A 20,543-nucleotide genomic window follows, 5' to 3' on the forward strand; every position below is an offset into this window, starting at 1 on the left:
TACTATGGGATGGACCTCATCAGCCAAAATCGTCACAAAATCCTTGGCAGTAGTGTCACCTCGCAGAGTAGCCATAGCTGTCCAAATCATCGCCGAACCCACTCCACATTTCACTCTTGAGGCGTAAACTCGGCCGGCCGGTGTGGCTGAGCGGTTCTGGGCGCTACAGTCTGGAATCGCGCGACCGCTACGGTCGCAGGTTCGAATCCTGCCTCGGTCATGGACCTAAGATTAGTTAGGTTAAAGTAGTTCTAAGTTCTGGGAGACTGATGACCTCAGAAGTTAAGTCCCATAGTGCTCAGAGCCATTTGAACCATTTGAAGGCAAACTCGGCCAGAAGTTGGAAACAAGACTCATTCGACCAAATCAGAATATTTCATTGCTCCAACTTTCACGTTTTATGACTTTGGCACCACGTTCTCCTGTTACGGGTATTTGCACCCCCCTGTGCGGCCTTGGAATACCAGCTCGCCCTGCACGTCCCTGCTTATGGAGCTCCCGCCGTTTTGTTTTGGTGCTGACAGAGTTCACGAGTGCGACATTCGGTTTTTTCCTGACTTTTGCAACTGTTGTCCTCTTATTTTTCCTCACAATCCTTCTCAATGACAATCAGTCACGAACACTCCACACACACTGTCATCCGCGTTCTAACTTACAGGATGATGTCTTTCGCCTTCACTGTATGAGGTATAAATCTTCCACACGGTGCTTCTTGAAACACGGAAAAGCTCAGCTACCAGCATCAACAATATGCTCACTTCCAAAGTCACTGAGCTCCAATATAATGTACTCACAACTACACAGAAAACTGTCTGACCACTACTGACACTTCAAATGTATTGGAGACACTGCATAGATGCTACTAGTGGTCGGAATACAACACTGCAACCTGAAAGCTTGACATTTATCTTCGAGCACGGACTTCTCGCAGTAAGTCCATACTTTTGTCCACCTCCTGTATAATATAATAACGCGAATAACACGTAAGTAATCGTAATAATATGTGTAGTACATGACGAGTATATAATCACAATTGTGCACATGTACTAAATGTACTCTAGTGATTACTACATCTATTGTTATTACTTATATACTGCTGACATAGATTTAAGAATCTCTGGAAATTTGTCAGTAATATAAAAACTGCATCAACATTTTTACACACGATATTGGTCAAGTAAAAAAGGCCAAAACGTTGAAGAATCTAGGAAAGGTAATGAACTAGAAAAATTTGCTGTAGTTCAAAGGAACGCAAAATGGAAAGGGAGTCATGAATAACTAAAAATACATAAAATAAAGAGTGCATATCAAGAAGTGCCAGAGTAATGCATTACAATATGGCAGTGAAACTAGAATGCCTCTAAGCAAGTGAATGCCTACCACTGAATTGTAGCCGGCCGCGATGGTCTCGCGGTTCTAGGTGCGCAGTCCGGAACCGCGCGACTGCTACGGTCGCAGGTTCGAATCCTGCCTCGGGCATGGATGTGTGTGATGTCCTTAGGTTAGTTAGGTTTAAGTAGTTCTAAGTTCTAGGGGACTGATGACCACAGCTGTTAAGTCCCATAGTGCTCAGAGCCATTTGAACCACTGAATTGTAAATTAAACAGACTAAAAATATTAGAGAGAACATATTTGGTCCCATAAGAAGCAAACGAATCTGGCAGTTAAAAGGTATTGATGAGGAGTATCATAATACATATTTTTGGCGCTTACACAGGATGAATGACAATAAGCTGACGAAACACATCTACGAGTATCTGACGGAACAGAAACCAAGACGGACCAAAGTAACTAGGAAAAATTTACATGAACAAAACACAGAAGTAGGACACACATACACACTTATGGTAGAAAAAGCTGAAAAAAATACTGGACGAAATGTAAAGAGTCTGCGAGAAGGAAATGAGATAGTCGCGTAGCCGCTAGTCGGCCGAAGTGGAAGGAATTTTTTCGATTATAGGTACAAAACAGAATTCTGTAAATTTCAGTCTTATTCAAATTTTGTTTAGCGATTTCTTCATTACTTGCTTGCTGAATGTGTATATTGACATCGAACGAAATGTGTGGCAGCAGCACAAAAGGATTCAAATGTAGAGAAGGACTTGACTGGTTACAGAAAGAACGAGAAGTAATAAGTTAAGGTTAGCGGATGAGCTACAAGAAGACAACAGAAACAGATGTGCATTGTTTACGGTGTGACAGTGATGCTGGTTCACTGATGGACTGAAGGAAACCGGCAGCGATATGGCGAGAGGTAAAATATATGTTGATGTTAGTAGATAAAATTTCAGTCTCTTTTTGAATGCAGAGTGGTTTTGTGTGAGACAGAGGTTACTGGTTAGTTGATTCCAGGATCATATAGCTAAAATAGAAAAGGAGCTAAGGAAGACGACACGTTGAGGTCCTGTCGACGGGTAGGTCATTAGAGGCGGAAGAAAAAGACAGGTATCTTGGCACACTTGTTGCATAATCAGTGTGTTCTTAGTTTATTGATACATGTATTACAGTTATTTTCGTCAGGAGAATCAAACAGTACTTTTTGATTTACTTATCTCGTATGTTCAGTTTTGCAAATAATAGTTAATAATAGTCAATAGTGAATAATGTAGTCATGAGTTATATTATTTAGCATTTCTGATATTCCAAATAAAGACACACATGCATGAAATATGTTCGTATACTCCATTTATTGACATTTATACGTTTTCGGTTCAATTCACATAAAAACTTTTATATACACTTACTGCCACAGTCCTATGGTGTGCCATGATCTGAACTTGCACTGTTTAACTGGTGACGTGGTCCGGTTTGGCGGGCGCAGCAGCTGATGTACATATAAGTTCTAACAATAAGAACTAGGTCACCTATTACTGACCAGAGTATTTTAACTAAATTATAATTGCAGAAATTGATTATAGAAATACTGAAAGGCGCCATGGCGTACTTAATGAAACGTAAACACAGACATTATAGTCAGTATTGGATAGTTTACATTCTTTTAGCCTTATATTTACATCGTAAGAAGTTTTAACCATCAAAGATTATTTTAATGAAACATGTTATTACTTTGCCAGACATGTTACCATTATTTGTGCCAGAACATTTGATCGTATAGAGTAATGCCGCGAGCCGGCCGCGGTGGCCGAGCAGTTCTAGGCCCTTCAGTCCGGAACCGCGCGACTGCTACGATCGCAGGTTCGAATCCGGCCTCGGGCATGGATGTCTGTGATGTCCTTAGGTTGTTAGGTTTAAGTAGTTCTAGGTTCTAGGGGACTGCTGACCTCAGATGTTAAGTACCATAGTGCTCGGAGCCATTTGAACCATTTGAACCAAATGGTCGAACTGGAAGATCGCCGCTTCATCACTGCCTCGGAGATGCTCTGTCCCATCGCTCGTGCGCCGACTATAACGCCACGTTCAAACTCACTCAGATCTCGATAACCTGCCATTGTAGCAGCAGTAACCGATGTAACAATTGCGCCCGACATTTGTTGCCGCCGGATTAGCCGAGCGGTCTAGGGCGCTGCAGTCATGGACTGTGCGGCTGGTCCCGGCGGAGGTTCGAGTCCTCCCTCGGGCACGGGTGTGTGTCTTTGTCCTTAGGATAATTTAGGTTAAGTAGTGTGTAAGCTTAGGAACTGATGACCTTAGCAGTTGAGTGCCATAAGATTTCACACACACTTGTTGTCTTATATAGGCCTTGCGGACTGCAGTGACGTATTCTGGCTGTTTACATATATCTGTATTTGAATACACATGTCTGTACCAGTTTCTTTGGCGCTTCAGTGTTGTAAAAGGGTGTATCGTATTCTGCAATTACTTCGTCCCGCTGTGTTATATTACAGCAAGCAGGCAGAACGCAGTCCTCCGTAAACGGGGCTTTTGCCTGAGCATCAGAACACCGAAGGGCGGTGACGAGGCGGACCGTTTTGTTGTGCGCAGGCAAGCCGTGCCCGAACCGGCAGTGCTCGGGGCGGCTGGAGATCCTGGCGTGCCGCGGCCACTGCGGCTACCCCGTGACGCACTTCTGGCGACACACGGAGCACGCCATCTTCTTCCAGGCCAAGGGCGTGCACGACCACCCGCGGCCCGAGGCCAAGTCCGCGTCGGAGGCGCGCCGCAGCCTGGGCGCCGGGCGCCGCGTGCGCGGGCTCGCCGTGCTCCTGGCCAGGGACGCCGCTCTGGGCTCCAAGGTGCGCGCAGCCGCGCTGCTACCTGCTGCCCGGTCTGAGCACTGGGCTGGTGCAGCTCTCCATGCTACTCTAGCCTGTGAACACCTACTGCAACCTACAACCCGCTGAATCTGCTTACTGTATTCACCTCTTGGTCTCCCACTACGATTTTTACACCCCCCCCCCCCTCCCTCCAAGCTATTCCCTTCAATACGAAAGTGGTGATCCTCTGATGTCTCAGAATATGTGCTACCAACCGATCCCTTCTTTTAGCCAGGTTGTGCAACAAATTTCTCCCCCCCCTCCCCCTCCCCAATTCTATTCCTCATCATTTTTGTAATCTACCCACCTAATTTTCAGTATTCTTCTGTGGCACCATATTTCAAAACCTTCTATTCTCTTTTTGCCTAAATTTTTTATCGTCCATATTTTACTTCTATACATAGATACACTCCATATATATATATATATATATATATATATATATATATATATATATATATATATATATATATATATTTCTCAGCGATCACAGGCCCTGTAGACCACGCGCTGCATCAAGAACCTGCTTCCACCGCCTTCTATCTCTCACAGCCTCTCTCCACCCTGCGGAAATTCCTAACGCTGCGGTGTCCTTCTCTATGTCATCTTTCCACCTTGTACGAGGTCGGCCCAATGGTCTTGTTGCCTGAGTTCCTTCAAATGCTTTCTTGGTGATTCAGTTGTTTTCCATTCTGGCCACATGTCCAGCCCATTGCAGTCTCCTACTTTTAAGTTTCTGGATGATAGTGGGTTGCTTCATTAACTGATAAATTTCATTTTTCTTTCGAATTCTCCATGCGCCATTCTCCAACACAGGTCCCCAGATTTTTCTCATTACTTTTCTTTCGAAAATATTCAGTTTTTCTCTTTCATTCTGTGTAAGCGTCCAGCTTTCTGACCCGTATAGTATATAGGATGATACAACTGTGCATGGATGGCTCCCAGGCAGCAGTGAAGTTCAGAGGATCCTATATACCTTTAGAAAAGGATTTCTAAGACTTAGCCGCTAGGGGTAGCCGCGTGGTCTTAGGTGCCTTGACACGGTTCGCGCGGTTTGCCCCGTCGGAGATTCGAGTCCTCCCTCGGGCATGGGAGTGTGTGTTGTCCTTAGCGTAAGTTAGTTTAAGTTAGATTAAGTAGTGTGTAAGCCTAGGGGCCGATGACCTCTGCAGATTGGTCCCATTGGAACTTACCACAAATTTCCAAGTTTCTGACACTTAGATCTATATTCGATGCATTTGAAAAAAATATGAAAGACGAAGTAGCAGAAATGAGAATGCCAAAAATCTTAACAACAGAACTAGGGATCACAAAATACACAAAGTTAAGGAATTCAGCAACCTAGGCGGTAAAATAGCCCTTGATAGGCAGAGCAAGGAACACATAAAAAATAGACTAGCACTGGCAAAAAGGGCATTCCTGGGCAAGGGAAACCTACTAGTATCAATACCTGGTGCTAATTTGAGGCATACATTTCTGAGAATGTACGTTTGGATCACAACATTGTATGGTAGTGAAACATGGACTGTGTGAAAACCGGAACAGAAGAGAATCGAAGCACTTGAGATGCGGTGCTGCAGAATAATGTTGAAAAATATGTAGACTTATAAGATATGGAATGAAGAGATACTTCAGACAATTTGCAAGGAAAGGAATATGTGTAAAACACTGACAAGAAGAAAGGGCAAGATTATAGGACATGTGTGTAAAGACATCAGGGAATCTTTTCTTCAGAAACGCTTTTCTTGTCATTGCCAGTCTACTTTTATATTCTCCCAACTTCGACCATCATCAGTTAGTTTGCTCCCCAAATAACAAGAGTCATCTACTACTTCAAGTGCCTCTTTTCGTAATTTATTCCCTCAGCATCACCTGATTTAATTTAATTTCATCCCATCATCCTTGTTTCACTTTTGTTGTTTTCATCTTATGCCCACCATTCAGGACACTGTCCATTCCGTTCAACTACTCTTCCAAGTCCATTACTTTCTCTGAGAGAATTATAATGTCATCGGCAAACTTCAAAGTTTTTATTTCTTCTCCCTGACATTTATTTCTTTCTCCAAATTTTTCTTTGGTTTCATTTACTGCTTGCTCAATGTACAGATCGAATAACATTAGGAGAGGCTATAACCCTGTCTGTCTTCTCAATCACTGCTTCCTTTTCATGCCTCTCGACTCTTACAGCTGCCGTCTGCTTTGCGCACAAGTTGTAAATAACCTTCCGCTCTCTGTATTTTACCCCTTCTACCTTCAGAATTTCAGAGTAGCCTCGTCAACTTTGTGAAAAGCTTTCTCCAAGTCTACAAATTCTATAAACGTAGGTTTGCCTTTCTTAACCTATCTTCTAAGATAAATCGTGTGTTCGTACATTTCACCCGAATCCAAACTGATCTAGCACGAGGTCGACTTCCACCAATTTTTCCTTTCTTTTGTGAGGAATTCGTGTTAGTATTTTGCAGCCATGACCTATTAAACTGACAGTTCGAAAATATTCACACCTGTCAACACCTGTTTTTTCTAAAATTGGAATTATTACATTCTTCTTAAATTCTGAGGATATTTCACCTGTCTCATGTATCTTGCAGACTAGATGGAAGATTTTTGTCATGACTGGCTCTCCTAAGGCTATCAGTAGCTCTGAATGAATGTCGCCAACTCTGAAATCTTATTTCAATCAGTAGTTGCAAATACATTTTGTGATGCTTTACTGGATACGACAAATTAATTTGTCATCTTCAGAATGTTACAAAATTACGGATATTGAATTCTTTAAACCTTGGCTATAAATTTGTGTGCAGTATAAAAAGTATATTACAGAAACTTACTTAGTATTGATTTAGCAGATGTCAGTACTTTCTTCATAGAAGCATAACGCCATGGTATGTCCAGAAATGTACATATCGTATGTGTTTATTTTAAACACTCGTTGACAGTTTACAGTAACAGAATCACATCTATGTATCTGCTGTGTTAGCGACAAGGAATATATATAAAAGCGTATGTAAAAATATAACTAAGGTATATAAACAAGTTATATATAACACCTTTGAGAAAACATGACACATACTTCTAACATATAAAACGAATGGGCTAATTTTCACATTTTATAACAGATGATATACAATCACAATAGTGTCTGTTTTTAATGCAAGTTGATCATTCAACAAATCTTTTGAATTTAGGTGGGCATGTTTATATATTTAAAATTCTTCTAAAACCTTTATTTTGTAGCCCATGTCAGCTATACGTAAAATTTCCATGTTAAACAAGGGTGAAGGAGGAAGTATGTGTTTCGTTGTTTTGAGATGTTCTGCAAAAGTTGACATAGATGAAATCTCGCCGTTTTATACGTCACATTACTGTATAGCCAAGGTCTGATTTATTATATCCCTAGTTTTGTAGGCTTCTGAAGATGACAAATTAATTTGTCGAAACCGGTAAAACGTAATAAAAATTTATCAACAGCTCACAACGTAATAAATTGTTTTCGGTGATCAATAAGTTTGCAAATTAAGGTTATCCAGATCTCTTATATACTCAAACGACATGATACTAGTGCGGTTTTAGCTTAAAATAAACCACCTCAGCATTAACGTCATTATATTCAAAAGACCAGGTTTTGCCCCACCAACGGGGTAAAATGAGATACCCACTTAAATAAATGGAGGAACTTGAAAACAAGAAAAAAATATATGAAAACATATACGAGGGACGTTCACTAAGTAATGCAACACATTTTTTTCTGGAAGTAGATTGGTTTTATCCAGTATGCCAATACTCCATATTATTTCCTCTTTTGGCTACAAAACCCTATTTTCCTACGTAGTCTCCGTTCAATGCGACGGCCTTGCACCCCCTTACTTGGAGGTCCTGTGTGTCCGCATGGTACCACCCTACTGGTCGACATCGGAGCCAACATCTTGTTACATCGATAACCTCCCCATCATTCACGCACTGCTTTCCGCGGGGTGCATCCCTCATTGGGCGAATCAGATGGAAGTCGGAAGGTGCGAAATCCAAGTTGTAGGGTGGATGAGGAAGAGCAGTCCAGTGAAATTTTGTGAGCTCTTCTTGGATACCCAGACTTATATGAGGCCCTGTGGTGTCATGGAGAAGTTCGTTTGCGTTTTTGTGGCGACGAACATACTAAAAGCCGTTTTTCAATGTCCTTGGAATATGTGGAGCGGGCGGCACAGGGGAGGTCTGACAGGTTTTTGCTACTTTATAAAGGTGAAAGACACCTTGGTCAACGACTCACCGTGCTTTAGTTCACTCTCAGATCTCCACGGACGTTACGCAGTCGCTTCTGAAAATCTGTGATGCATTTTGAAGGCTACATACACCGGCGCCACCTGTCGGAGCTTCATGAAACTATAAAGGCTGAAGCAGGAATATTCCATTATGTCCCATAATAAATTCTGCATTGTTTTCAACATCAAATGGCCTACAAAAGAAATGTGTTGCATTACTTGCACAGTGCCTCTCCTATAAATCCTTATAAATACTACCAAAAGCGTCATAAATGTATTTTAAGTAACAAATCTAGTTTCTACAGGAAACTTCAAATTTTCGAAATATTACACTAATATAGACAAGGTTCTCAATATCTGGTCGTAGTAAAGAACAGAAACACACGTTATTAAAAACAGAAATCGCAGACGAAGTAGCTTTCTTCCTCAGCATCGGAATATTGTTCACGAGGCCAGCCACGATGAGACAGACAATGGTTCCAGCCATTCTTCGACAGTGAGTCTGAATGTAGCCGTATGTGTTTTTCGACTGCGTCTTCTTCACCTGATGAAGTCAAAGTAACTTTTCTTTCAATTTTTTTGAGCCAGTCCAGTCTTTATAAATATCATTTTCTGCTTCTTCGACTTCTTTACGACTGGGACCTTTTGATTCTTCACCATAAAGAGTTTTCTTTTCTACTTTTTCTTTCCAGGATTTTTCTTTAGCTTACAAATGATATCTGCTTGGAGAGGAAGTCAGTATTACTCTTTTGTCACTTTTCCTATTGGTTAATTTTTTCCACTATCTACCAAGTCAACATTTTGAGGAGACCTTAGAACCTTTGGTACACAGAAAGGACGATCACGCACTTCCAGCAACTGTTACTAATCTGTCCGATGTCATTTCTGAGGTCCCAGGAACAGCTATCAATTCATCTTGTGGTTCAGGAAAGTTTTCGGTTGTACAAGATTCAGGAAATTAGAGGCGGAGCACATCGACTTGAGTTGCGTCATCTTAAAATATTTCAACTGCTGATGCTTCCTCGTCTTGTGGTACTTTGCATTGTGGTTCTATTCTTTTCTTTTAAATCCGGGGTTGGCTCGGTTTTGCCTTACCTCGTCTACCCAGTTTTGCCCTCCCCTACGCCCCCCGCCCCCTCCCCTAGTGACAAACTGAACAAATGTGACATGTGACTTTGGAAAGTTAACATTCACATTACGTTCATCACATAGACATTGAAATATACTTAAAGTCGTCCAGCGCACACTCCGCTGCAGAGTGAAAATCTCATTCTGGAAACATCCCCCAGGCTGTGGCTAAGCCATGTCTCCGCAATATCCTTTCTTTCAGGAGTGCTAGTTCTGCAAGGTTCGCAGGAGAGCTTCTGTAAAGTTTGGAAGGTAGGGGACGAGGTCCTCGCAGAAGTAAAGCTGTGAGTACCGGGCGTGAGTCGTGCTTCGGTAGCTCAGATGGTAGAGCACTTGCCCGCGAAAGGCAAAGGTCCCGAGTTCGGGTCTCGGTCGGGCACACAGTTTTAATCTGCTAGGAAGTTTCATATCAGCGCACACTCCGCTGCAGAGTGAAAATCTCATTCTGGAAACATCCCCCAGGCTGTGGCTAAGCCATGTCTCCGCAATATCCTTTCTTTCAGGAGTGCTAGTTCTGCAAGGTTCGCAGGAGAGCTTCTGTAAAGTTTGGAAGGTAGGGGACGAGGTCCTCGCAGAAGTAAAGCTGTGAGTACCGGGCGTGAGTCGTGCTTCGGTAGCTCAGATGGTAGAGCACTTGCCCGCGAAAGGCAAAGGTCCCGAGTTCGGGTCTCGGTCGGGCACACAGTTTTAATCTGCTAGGAAGTTTCATATCAGCGCACACTCCGCTGCAGAGTGAAAATCTCATTCTGGAAACATCCCCCAGGCTGTGGCTAAGCCATGTCTCCGCAATATCCTTTCTTTCAGGAGTGCTAGTTCTGCAAGGTTCGCAGGAGAGCTTCTGTAAAGTTTGGAAGGTAGGGGACGAGGTCCTCGCAGAAGTAAAGCTGTGAGTACCGGGCGTGAGTCGTGCTTCGGTAGCTCAGATGGTAGAGCACTTGCCCGCGAAAGGCAAAGGTCCCGAGTTCGGGTCTCGGTCGGGCACACAGTTTTAATCTGCTAGGAAGTTTCATATCAGCGCACACTCCGCTGCAGAGTGAAAATCTCATTCTGGAAACATCCCCCAGGCTGTGGCTAAGCCATGTCTCCGCAATATCCTTTCTTTCAGGAGTGCTAGTTCTGCAAGGTTCGCAGGAGAGCTTCTGTAAAGTTTGGAAGGTAGAGGACGAGGTCCTCGCAGAAGTAAAGCTGTGAGTACCGGGGGTGAGTCGTGCTTCGGTAGCTCAGATGGTAGAGCACTTGCCCGCGAAAGGCAAAGGTCCCGAGTTCGGGTCTCGGTCGGGCACACAGTTTTAATCTGCTAGGAAGTTTCGTTACTTAAAGTCGTGTTTAATCGAATTCATTATGTAGCTATTTCTTATCAGGTAATGTTTCTCTTTAAACTATTGCTCCAACAACGGAGAAACTTTGAGAAGAAACATTAAACCAGACTAGAAGGGAAAGTACAAGGAATCCGCTGATGATGATTACCAACAACTCCCCGAAATGGATGAAGCTGGGGTTCTGAGCGTTATCAGACAGGTGCCCTGTTTTACCCAGCTCTTCACTAATTTAGAGGTATGCGCGAACGCGGATGTATCCTCCACGAGAGAGCTGTCACGCTGTACAGACGGTTAAGAAAAGCAAATACATCACACAACTGGTATTTTTTGTGTCATCAGCCATCTGGCCGGTTTTATGCGGTCAGTCACCACTTCCTCTCCTGTGCCAATCTGTTAATCTCAGAACAGCGCCTACACCCAACTTCTTCAGTTGTATGTTGGATATACTCCAGTCTTTGTCTTCCCGTACAGGTTTTACCCTGTACAGTTCCCTCTAGTGCCATCGAAGTTGTTCCCTGATGTATCAACACATGTCTCACCTTCTTTTCCCTACCTCTAATCAGTGGTCTCCGTACGTTTCTTTCCTCGCCGATTCTGCGGAGAACCTCCTCATTGCTTCCTTACCAGTCCAACCAATTTTCAACATCATTCTGTAGAACCACGTCCCAGACGCTTCGAGTCTCTTCTTTTCCGGTTTCCTCGCAGTTCCGGTTTCATTTCTGTACATCCCGTGTTCCAGACGAACATTCTCAGAAATTTCTTCCTCATATTAAGGCGCTTATTTGATACTAGTAGACGTATTTCGGCCAGAAGATCCCTCTTTGTATGTGACAGCCTCTTTCTGCGTCCTCTTTGCTTCGTCCGTCATACATTATTTTGTTTCGAAGATAGCATCATTTCTTCACGTCATTGACTTTATAGTCCCCGATTCTCACTGATCTCATTTCTGCAACTCCTGATCACTTTCGTCTACTTCTGTGCTCAGTAGACTGTTCACTTTACTCAGGATGTCCTGTAATTCTTCCTAGCTTCCACTGAGTACAACAATGTCTTTTCTTTCAAGCTGAATTTTAATCCCACTCCTCAAATATTGGATTCTCTCATTTTCAGAGTCTTGAATGGCGATCTGTTTTAATTGGTAAAAACTTCAAAAGCCAAGATCGTATAAAATATTTCTTTATTTAAGACAACTTGTTTCAACTGTCTTTGCTGTCACCTTCAGGTCTTAAACATTTTTTTGTTGAGAGATATGTAGATGGACGTAGCCTTTTGGACAAGATGTTTCATGTTTTTTGAAAATTTTTGCGATGACAAACGTTTATAATGGGTCGAGTTTTGTGCACTTGACATTAATTGCGTGAGGTTCAGCGTGAAATGAACATATTTTACAACAAAAAGATGTTTAAAACCTGAAGATGACGGCAAAGACAGTTGAAACCGGTTGTCTTAAATAAATAAATATTTTATGCGATCTTGGCTTTTGAGTGGTTTTTAACTCCTCAAATACTCTTTTATTTTCATCGTTCCTCATTAGATGTACAGATTGAACAGTAGGGGATATGAATTGCATCCCTTTCTTGCACACGTTGTTAATGCGACCACTTCGTACTCTAGTCTTCTACCCTAATCGTTTCTCCTTTCGTGTTAAGTTACCCACCTTTGTATATAACGTAGACCTATTCTTCTGAGAATTTCGAACATTCTGCACAATTTTACACTGACGAATACTTTATGTAATTACACACATCCTGTGAAGGTCTCTTGATTTTTTTTAAGTCTTGCTTTCACTATTATTAAACGCAGCGCCAAAACTAGCTGTCTGATGCCGTCACCTTTACTAAAACCAAACTGATGGTCTCACGAAAATGTTCAGGTTAAATATCAATTTTTCGCAACACTGTTTCGTTAAAAGCTAACTGTAAAAAAATTACTCGACTAGTTTCTGAGTTCTCATTGTTTTAACAATAACCACTGACAAATTTTAAAGCAAAAGAAATGTCAACACATCAGTAGCGTCCTCTGTTGGTGTTCTGTGAAGAGATAAATGGCGAGCCTCGTATCTTCAAGGTCACGCCACCTGATAGCTGCCGCTTTGTGCATTTCCGTTTATCGCCGGTTCACTGTCTAGCTTGGCAGGAAGTCATCGCGTCATAACCGCTGACGTCACGCTAGTCTGTTCCAAGTAAGATGGCACTGTGCTTATACAGTCACGACATATTCCGTAGGAGCAGTCTTCAAGTCGATGCTAATGTACGTTCCCACGGTTTCGCACAGTTTCCTGGTAGCACAGGACGATTCTCCAGACAAGTCCACGATCGGTTTCCTCGCTCTCGTTCTACCAGGTGTTTCCGTAAGAGCGTGCAAAAATGTAACAGAACACAGAGAATGCTCCAGTGAACAATTTGAGTTAGGGAACCTAGGGTCGGAGAAGCCAGCTTGGAAGTAAACTTGTCTGCCACTTTGTGTAGCATTACCATTTTGCAGCTTATTTACAACTAACATGCGTAAAAGTTTACACGTACTGTGACGTTTATTTACGTGTACATACTTTATTTCCTGCAAGGAAACAAGGAGGACGAGCCTGATTACTAGAAAGTCACGATGCAGGTTTTGTTTACTTTACTTGTCCATAAGCTGGCTCTGTTTTATTGTATTTACATTGTCCAATGACAGAACGTGCTATGACTCAACGACACACCCTTTCATTACTCAGTGCTATTCAGGGACGTACAGTGCAGTAAAATATATGACAGTGGTGAATGGCCTGAGGACTTTTTGACAACAGTAATGATTCCATTACCGAAAAAACAAGGAACCAAGAAATGCAGCGAGCACAGGACAATCAGCCTCATTTCACATGCAACCAAAGTGATGTTAAGAATAATTAATAAAAGACTTGAGAAAGTAATAGAGGAGAATCTCGGCGAGGAGCAGTTTGGCTTTAGACGGAATACGGGCACCAGAGATGCAATAGGGCTCCTACGAATCTTGGGAGAAAGGTTTATTGAAAAAGGAAGAGACCTATATATGTGCTTCATCGATTTAGAAAAGGCATTTGACAATGTGGTTTGGAACAAGCTGGTGACTATTATGAGGGAAAAGAGAGTGGACTGGAAAACCAGAAGACTTATAAACTCATTGTACCTTAATCAAAAAGTTTCAGTTAAAGTGAGAGGAGAAAGTACAAACTGGATCAGACTAGGGAAAGGAGTAAGACAAGGATGCTGTTTATCACCTACTCTTTTCAACCTGTACTTGGAAAATATGATTGACCAATGCTCATTAGATGACAAAGGAGTAGAAATTGGAGGAAGAAGAGTAGGGTGCTTGAGATTTGCTGATGACATGGTCCTTCTAGCCACAGGGGAAAAAGAATTACAGGATTTGGTGGACGCCATTGCAACTAACGGAAAAAAATATGGAATGAAAATTAACACAAATAAAACAAAAGTATTGGCAATAGGAGGAAATAAGGAAATAAAAATTGTGCTGAATGGAGAAACACTAGAACAGGTGCAAAATTTTGAGTATCTTGGAAGCAGGATAGACACCGACTGGAAGTGCACCACAGAAATTAAAACAAGGATAGCAATGGCAAAAGAGGCGTTTTATAAGAAAAGGAGAATCTTCTGCAGCGGTCTGGACAGAGAACTCAGAAAGAGACTCATAAAATGTCTTGTATGGAGTGTTCTTCTATATGGCGCTGAAACATGGACTATGAGGAAAAAAGACAGAGAAAGGCTGGAGGCTTTTGAGATCTGGACATGGCGGAAGATGGAAAGAATAAGTTGGATGGACAGAGTAAAAAATGAAGAGGTACTGAGAAGAGTAGGAGAGAAAAGACAGTTACTAGATATAATAAAGAGAAGAAAAAGAAATTGGATTGGGCATATATTAAGAAAGAATGACGGACTGATAAAAACAGTTCTAGAAGGTTATGTACAAGGGAAAAGGAAGCGAGGAAGGAAGAGATTCCAGATACTGGATGACATGATGGACGGCACAACATACAGCAGCCTTAAGAAGGAAGCAATGGATCGCAGAAAATGGAGAGGCAAAGGAACTGCTAATATAGCAGATAACTGATGATGATGACAGTGCAGTACGATGGATCAGTACCGGTACAGTTTCGCAAAACTCACTAACGTACACCTTGTATATGGGGAAGTACGTTGCAATGCTCTCGCTGCTGAAAGGCTGTACAGGGAACGATTTCCTAACAGGCTTCATCCGTCGCGATGAATGACGAATGCGGGAGACTGGTTCATTGGAAAGAAGAAGCGAGGAACCTGGCAACACGAGGACCACACCTGGGATATTTGTCATGGTGCGTCGGGATCTTGTTCGCGGATTCATGCTTGCATTGAGGTTGATAGCTGTCAGTCTCAGCACGTTTTGTAAGATACAGTACTAATAGTACGATAATTGTGCCAATGATGGTATTTCCACTTAATTGTAAGTAATGGAAATAAAAAATACACAGCAATGTGGTTTTATTCGTGTTATCTCCTCAAGCTGGCTGCTCCGATTCCAGGTTCCCTGCATCAAATTGTTCAATGGAGCATCCTCTATGTCCTGTTAAATTTTTGCGCGCTTTTACCGAAACGCCTTGTGTAAATGAGCTTGACTCGTTTCATTGTAAAAAAATAATATCACTGTAGGAACGTCGTTTTCTAAATCCGCTTTCATCTTCTCGGAAGAATGTGTCAGCTCTAACTGTTATTTGAGATGTCGTAGTAAAATTTGTATGCAGCATTCAGCAAGCTGTTGCCTCTGCAGTTTCCGCATTCGTACCTATTCCTTTCTTTTGAACAGAGAGATAACTTCCGATGTGTTCCACGAGTTGCAAATCTCGCACCTTTTCCAGCTTACGTTGATCAGATAACAATGAAATATAAATGAACATACAGCTAGATACACAGGAGACTAAACATGTACGGGTACGACCTTAACTAACCAAAGCTATTAAAAACTGCCGGCCGCGGTGGTCTAGCGGTTCTAGGCGCTCAGTCCGGAACCACGTGACTGTTACGGTCGCAGGTTCGCATCCTGCCTCGGCCATGGATGTGTGTGATGTCCTTAGGTTAGTTAGGTTTAAGTAGTTCTAAGTTCTAGGGGACTGATGACCACAGATGTTAAGTCCCATACTGCTCAGAGCCATTTGAACCATTTATTAAAAACTAACGTACTTATTTAGGGTAGTTTACGGTATCCTACGGTAGTTTTACAACTCTGTCTGCACTTACTGCGGATGAGCCTGCCTGCCCTGCTGGAAGACGTGCCTTCAGTCGTACGAAAGGTGACGTGCTACTGCGTGACGGTTCTGATCTCTTGAGTGTGTAGCTGAAACACTAGTTCAGAGAGATGACTCGCACTTGCTTGGGATTGATCTCAAGTGTGCTTTGAGTCATTGAAACCAACACTGTCAAAGATCTTTTATCTCCAAGTTGACGTACCTCCCTTAGAAGGCACTTCCGGTCATATGTCCATATGACCTTATTTCCTCCTTATGCTGTCGTGTCTCAGGTATCGTTTCCTGCAGTTTGTCACAATGTGGCATAATTATCTTGTATAAATGACACACAGAAAGAGAGAGACTAAACATTAGTGGTGACCGTGGCTTTCCTTCCGCAGCTGCTGTCCCTGCGTGAGAACAAGAGGCCGGCAGACGGTAGCTGCGACAGCAGCCCCCGGAACAGCCTCTGCGCGCTGGAGCCGCCCCCGCCGCTCATCTCGGACACCGAGAAAGGTACGTCCGGCCACTGCAACAGCTCGCCACTTCTTTTCAGTTTCAGCTCATATTCTTATCTGTACGACGGTAATCTTTTAACACTCTGAAAAAATAAAGTTCCTTTAATTACCATTCAAAATCAATCGTAAGTTGCTGAACGTTCTTTCTTAAGTTAAGAACGACACGTTTCGCCCGGATAGGGCATTATCAGGTTATGTCATGCAGACGAGGACAGGCGTAGCAGCACAGAGCGGGACGTCGCGCGCAAACCGTAAACAGCCGTACACTACATCAACCCCAGAGGCCCGTTCGCGCGGGCGAGGTCCTGTTGTGCGCCGCTATGCCTGTCGACGCCTCCATGAAATAACCTGATGATGCCCTATACGGGCGAAACGTGTTCCTCTTAAGTTAATAAAGAATATTCTGCAACGTACGACTGTTTTTTAAATAGTAGCAATTGAAGTTTTCTGCACTACCAAGCTAAAATGGAATGGAATAATTTTTAAAATGGAATGGTATAATTCTCCTTTAATTAATTTTTGTTTGTTTACACGCATATTTCTTTAGCATAAGTACGCACTGAAATCCCCGCGCCACAGTACATCTACATCTACATGACTACTCTGCAGTTCACTCTTAGGTACCTGTCGAAGGGTTCTTCAGACTATTTCTCTACCGATCCACTAACAGCGCGTGTGAAAAATGAACACTTAAATCTCTCTTTACTAGCTCTGATTTCTGTTATTTTATTACGACGATCTTTTCTCATCATGTAGGTTGGCGACAGTAAAATATCTTCACAGTCAGAGGAGAAAGATGGTGACTGGAGTTTGGTGAAGAGATCCGGCCACAACGAATGAATGCCACCTCAACTCGCTTATCATATCCGTCACACTCCTTCCCCTATCGCACGATGGAACAAAATGAGCTGTCGTTCTTTGAACACTTTTGATGTATGCCGTCCATCCTATCTGCCAAGGGCCCCACAGCGCACAGGAATACTCTAACAGAGCACCGAGAAGCGTGAAGCGTGGTGTAGGCGGTCGGTTTGGTGGGTCGTATCTCTTCCAAGTGTAAAAAAAAAAGGTCTTTTCTTCGCCTCAGCCACAACATTATCTCGTCGTCGTTACAATTTGTTCGTAATTGTAATCACTACATATTTAGTAGTCATAGACCGTGCGGCTGGTTCCGGCGGAGGTTCGAGGCCTCCCTCGGGCATGGGTGTGTGTTTTTGTCCTTAGGATAATTTAGGTTAAGTAATGTGTAAACTTAGGGACTGATGACCTTACCAGTTAAGTTCCATAAGATTTCACACACATTTGAACATTTGAACTCATTTAGTTGAACTGATTTAACTGACGGCCTTTAGATTTATGTGATTTATCGTGTAACCGAAATTTAACGGCCTTCTTTTAGTACTCATGCGGATGAACTCACACCTTTCCTTATACAGAAACAATTGACAATTTTCACACCATGCAGATATCGTGTCTAAGTAGTTTTGCAGTTCGTTTTGGTCTCCTGATGACTTTACTACACGGCAGATGGCAGCGCCATCTGAAAACAGTCTTTCAGGACTGCTCAGATGGTCTCCTAAATCGTTTATACAGATTAGGAACAGCAGAGGGCCTATAACATTTACTTGGGGAACGCCAGATATCACTTCTCTTTTACTCGATGATAAACGCTAGATTACTCACGTACTATGAGCTTGATGAAAGGAAAACACGAATCCGGTCACACGACTGAAACGACACTACACAGGCTTGCAATTTGATTAGAAGTTCGCTTGTGAGGAACGGTGTCAAAAGCATTTTTATTTATCATTTACAAGTGGCAAGGGCCTTATCGACCGTACGCCTGCTCTAAAAGCCTCTTCCACTTTCTTCTGTTGAGTGCGCTCTTTATCCATTCACTGTTCGTGTTCATCCTGGTTGTGTTCTCCCGGATGTTATCTCTCCACCTACTTATTGGTCTCCCTCTTCCTCTCGTTGCCCCTACTACACTCCTGGAAATTGAAATAAGAACACCGTGAATTCATTGTCCCAGGAAGGGGAAACTTTATTGACACATTCCTGGGGTCAGATACATCACATGATCACACTGACAGAACAACAGGCACATAGACACTGGCAACAGAGCATGCACAATGTCGGCACTAGTACAGTGTATATCCACCTTTCGCAGCAATGCAGGCTGCTATTCTCCCATGGAGACGATCGTAGAGATGCTGGATGTAGTCCTGTGGAACGGCTTGCCATGCCATTTCCACCGGGCGCCTCAGTTGGGCCAGCGTTCGTGCTGGACGTGCAGACCGCGTGAGACGCCGCTTCATCCAGTCCCAAACATGCTCAATGGGGGACAGATCCGGAGATCTTGCTGGCCAGGGTAGTTGACTTACACCTTCTAGAGCACGTTGGGTGGCACGGGATACATGCGGACGTGCATTGTTCTGTTGGAACAGCAAGTTTCCTTGCCGGTCTAGTTATGGCAGAACGATGGGTTCGATGACGGTTTGGATGTACCGTGCACTATTCAGTGTCCCCTCGACGATCACCAGTGGTGTACGGCCAGTGTAGGAGATCGCTCCCCACACCATGATGCCGGGTGTTGGCCCTGTGTGCCTCGGTCGTATGCAGTCCTGATTGTGGCGCTCACCTGCACGGCGCCAAACACGCATACGACCATCATTGGCACCAAGGCAGAAGCGACTCTCATCGCTGAAGACGACACGTCTCCATTCGTCCCTCCATTCACGCCTGTCGCGACACCACTGGAGGCGGGCTGCACGATGTTGGGGCGTGAGCGGAAGACGGCCTAACGGTGTGCGGGACCGTAGCCCAGCTTCATGGAGACGGTTGCGAATGGTCCTCGCCGATACCCCAGGAGCAACAGTGTCCCTAATTTGCTGGGAAGTGGCGGTGCGGTCCCCTACGGCACTGCGTAGGATCCTACGGTCTTGGCGTGCATCCGTGCGTCGCTGCGGTCCGGTCCCAGGTCGACGGGCACGTGCACCTTCCGCCGACCACTGGCGACAACATCGATGTACTGTGGAGACCTCACGCCCCACGTGTTGAGGAATTCGGCGGTACGTCCACCCGGCCTCCCGCATGCCCACTATACGCCCTCGCTCAAAGTCCGTCAACTGCACATACGGTTCACGTCCACGCTGTCGCGGCATGCTACCAGTGTTAAAGACTGCGATGGAGCTCCGTATGCCACGGCGAACTGGCTGACACTGACGGCGGCGGTGCACAAATGCTGCGCAGCTAGCGCCATTCGACGGCCAACACCGCGGTTCCTGGTGTGTCCGCTGTGCCGTGCGTGTGATCATTGCTTGTACAGCCCTCTCGCAGTGTCCGGAGCAAGTATGGTGGGTCTGACACATCGGTGTCAATGTGTTCTTTTTTCCATTTCCAGGAGTGTATTTCAGGTAGTCTTTTTTCTGTCATTCTTCCTAAGTGGTCCTCCCAGTTCAACCTTCTCTTCTTTACCACAACTACGGTGTAGAGCTCCCTTAATTCTTCATTTTTCCTTATTCTCCATTCGATGTTACCTTCATCATATACTGGACCAGAAATTTTTCTCAGTATTTTTCTTTCAAATATTAACAGTTTTTATTCATCTTTCTTTCTAAATATCAATACTTCACATCCGAATAATGTTACTGGTATAATGGTCGACTGATACAAACCTAATTTGAAGTTAGTACTAAGTGATCTTTTCTGTAAGGGTTTGATAAAACTAAGGAGTGTTTTGTTCGCTGTTGCTAGACGGGCATCTACTTCTATCTCCATTCCATTATTGTTACTAAATAGACTCCCTAAGGACTTGAAGCGATCAACTGTTTTGAAAGTGAATCCATCTGCAGACAAAGGTGCATCACTTTGGTTTTTCT

The 20,543-nt window shown here is 43.5% G+C and overlaps 1 protein-coding gene across 2 annotated transcripts in view; it reads left to right on the forward strand.

Annotated features, from left to right (window-relative positions):
- LOC124615777 overlaps positions 1–20,543 on the forward strand; it is an 86,076-nt gene that overhangs the window by 57,513 nt on the left and 8,020 nt on the right. For both annotated transcript variants that reach the window (XM_047143878.1, XM_047143877.1), the window contains exons 4-5: positions 3,943–4,193; positions 16,549–16,663. In XM_047143878.1, the coding sequence (XP_046999834.1) occupies positions 3,943–4,193; positions 16,549–16,663 (366 nt within the window). The remainder of the gene's footprint in view (positions 1–3,942; positions 4,194–16,548; positions 16,664–20,543) is intronic.

This window comes from Schistocerca americana, chromosome 5, assembly GCF_021461395.2.
Source record: "Schistocerca americana isolate TAMUIC-IGC-003095 chromosome 5, iqSchAmer2.1, whole genome shotgun sequence".
Classification (NCBI taxonomy): domain Eukaryota; kingdom Metazoa; phylum Arthropoda; class Insecta; order Orthoptera; family Acrididae; genus Schistocerca; species Schistocerca americana.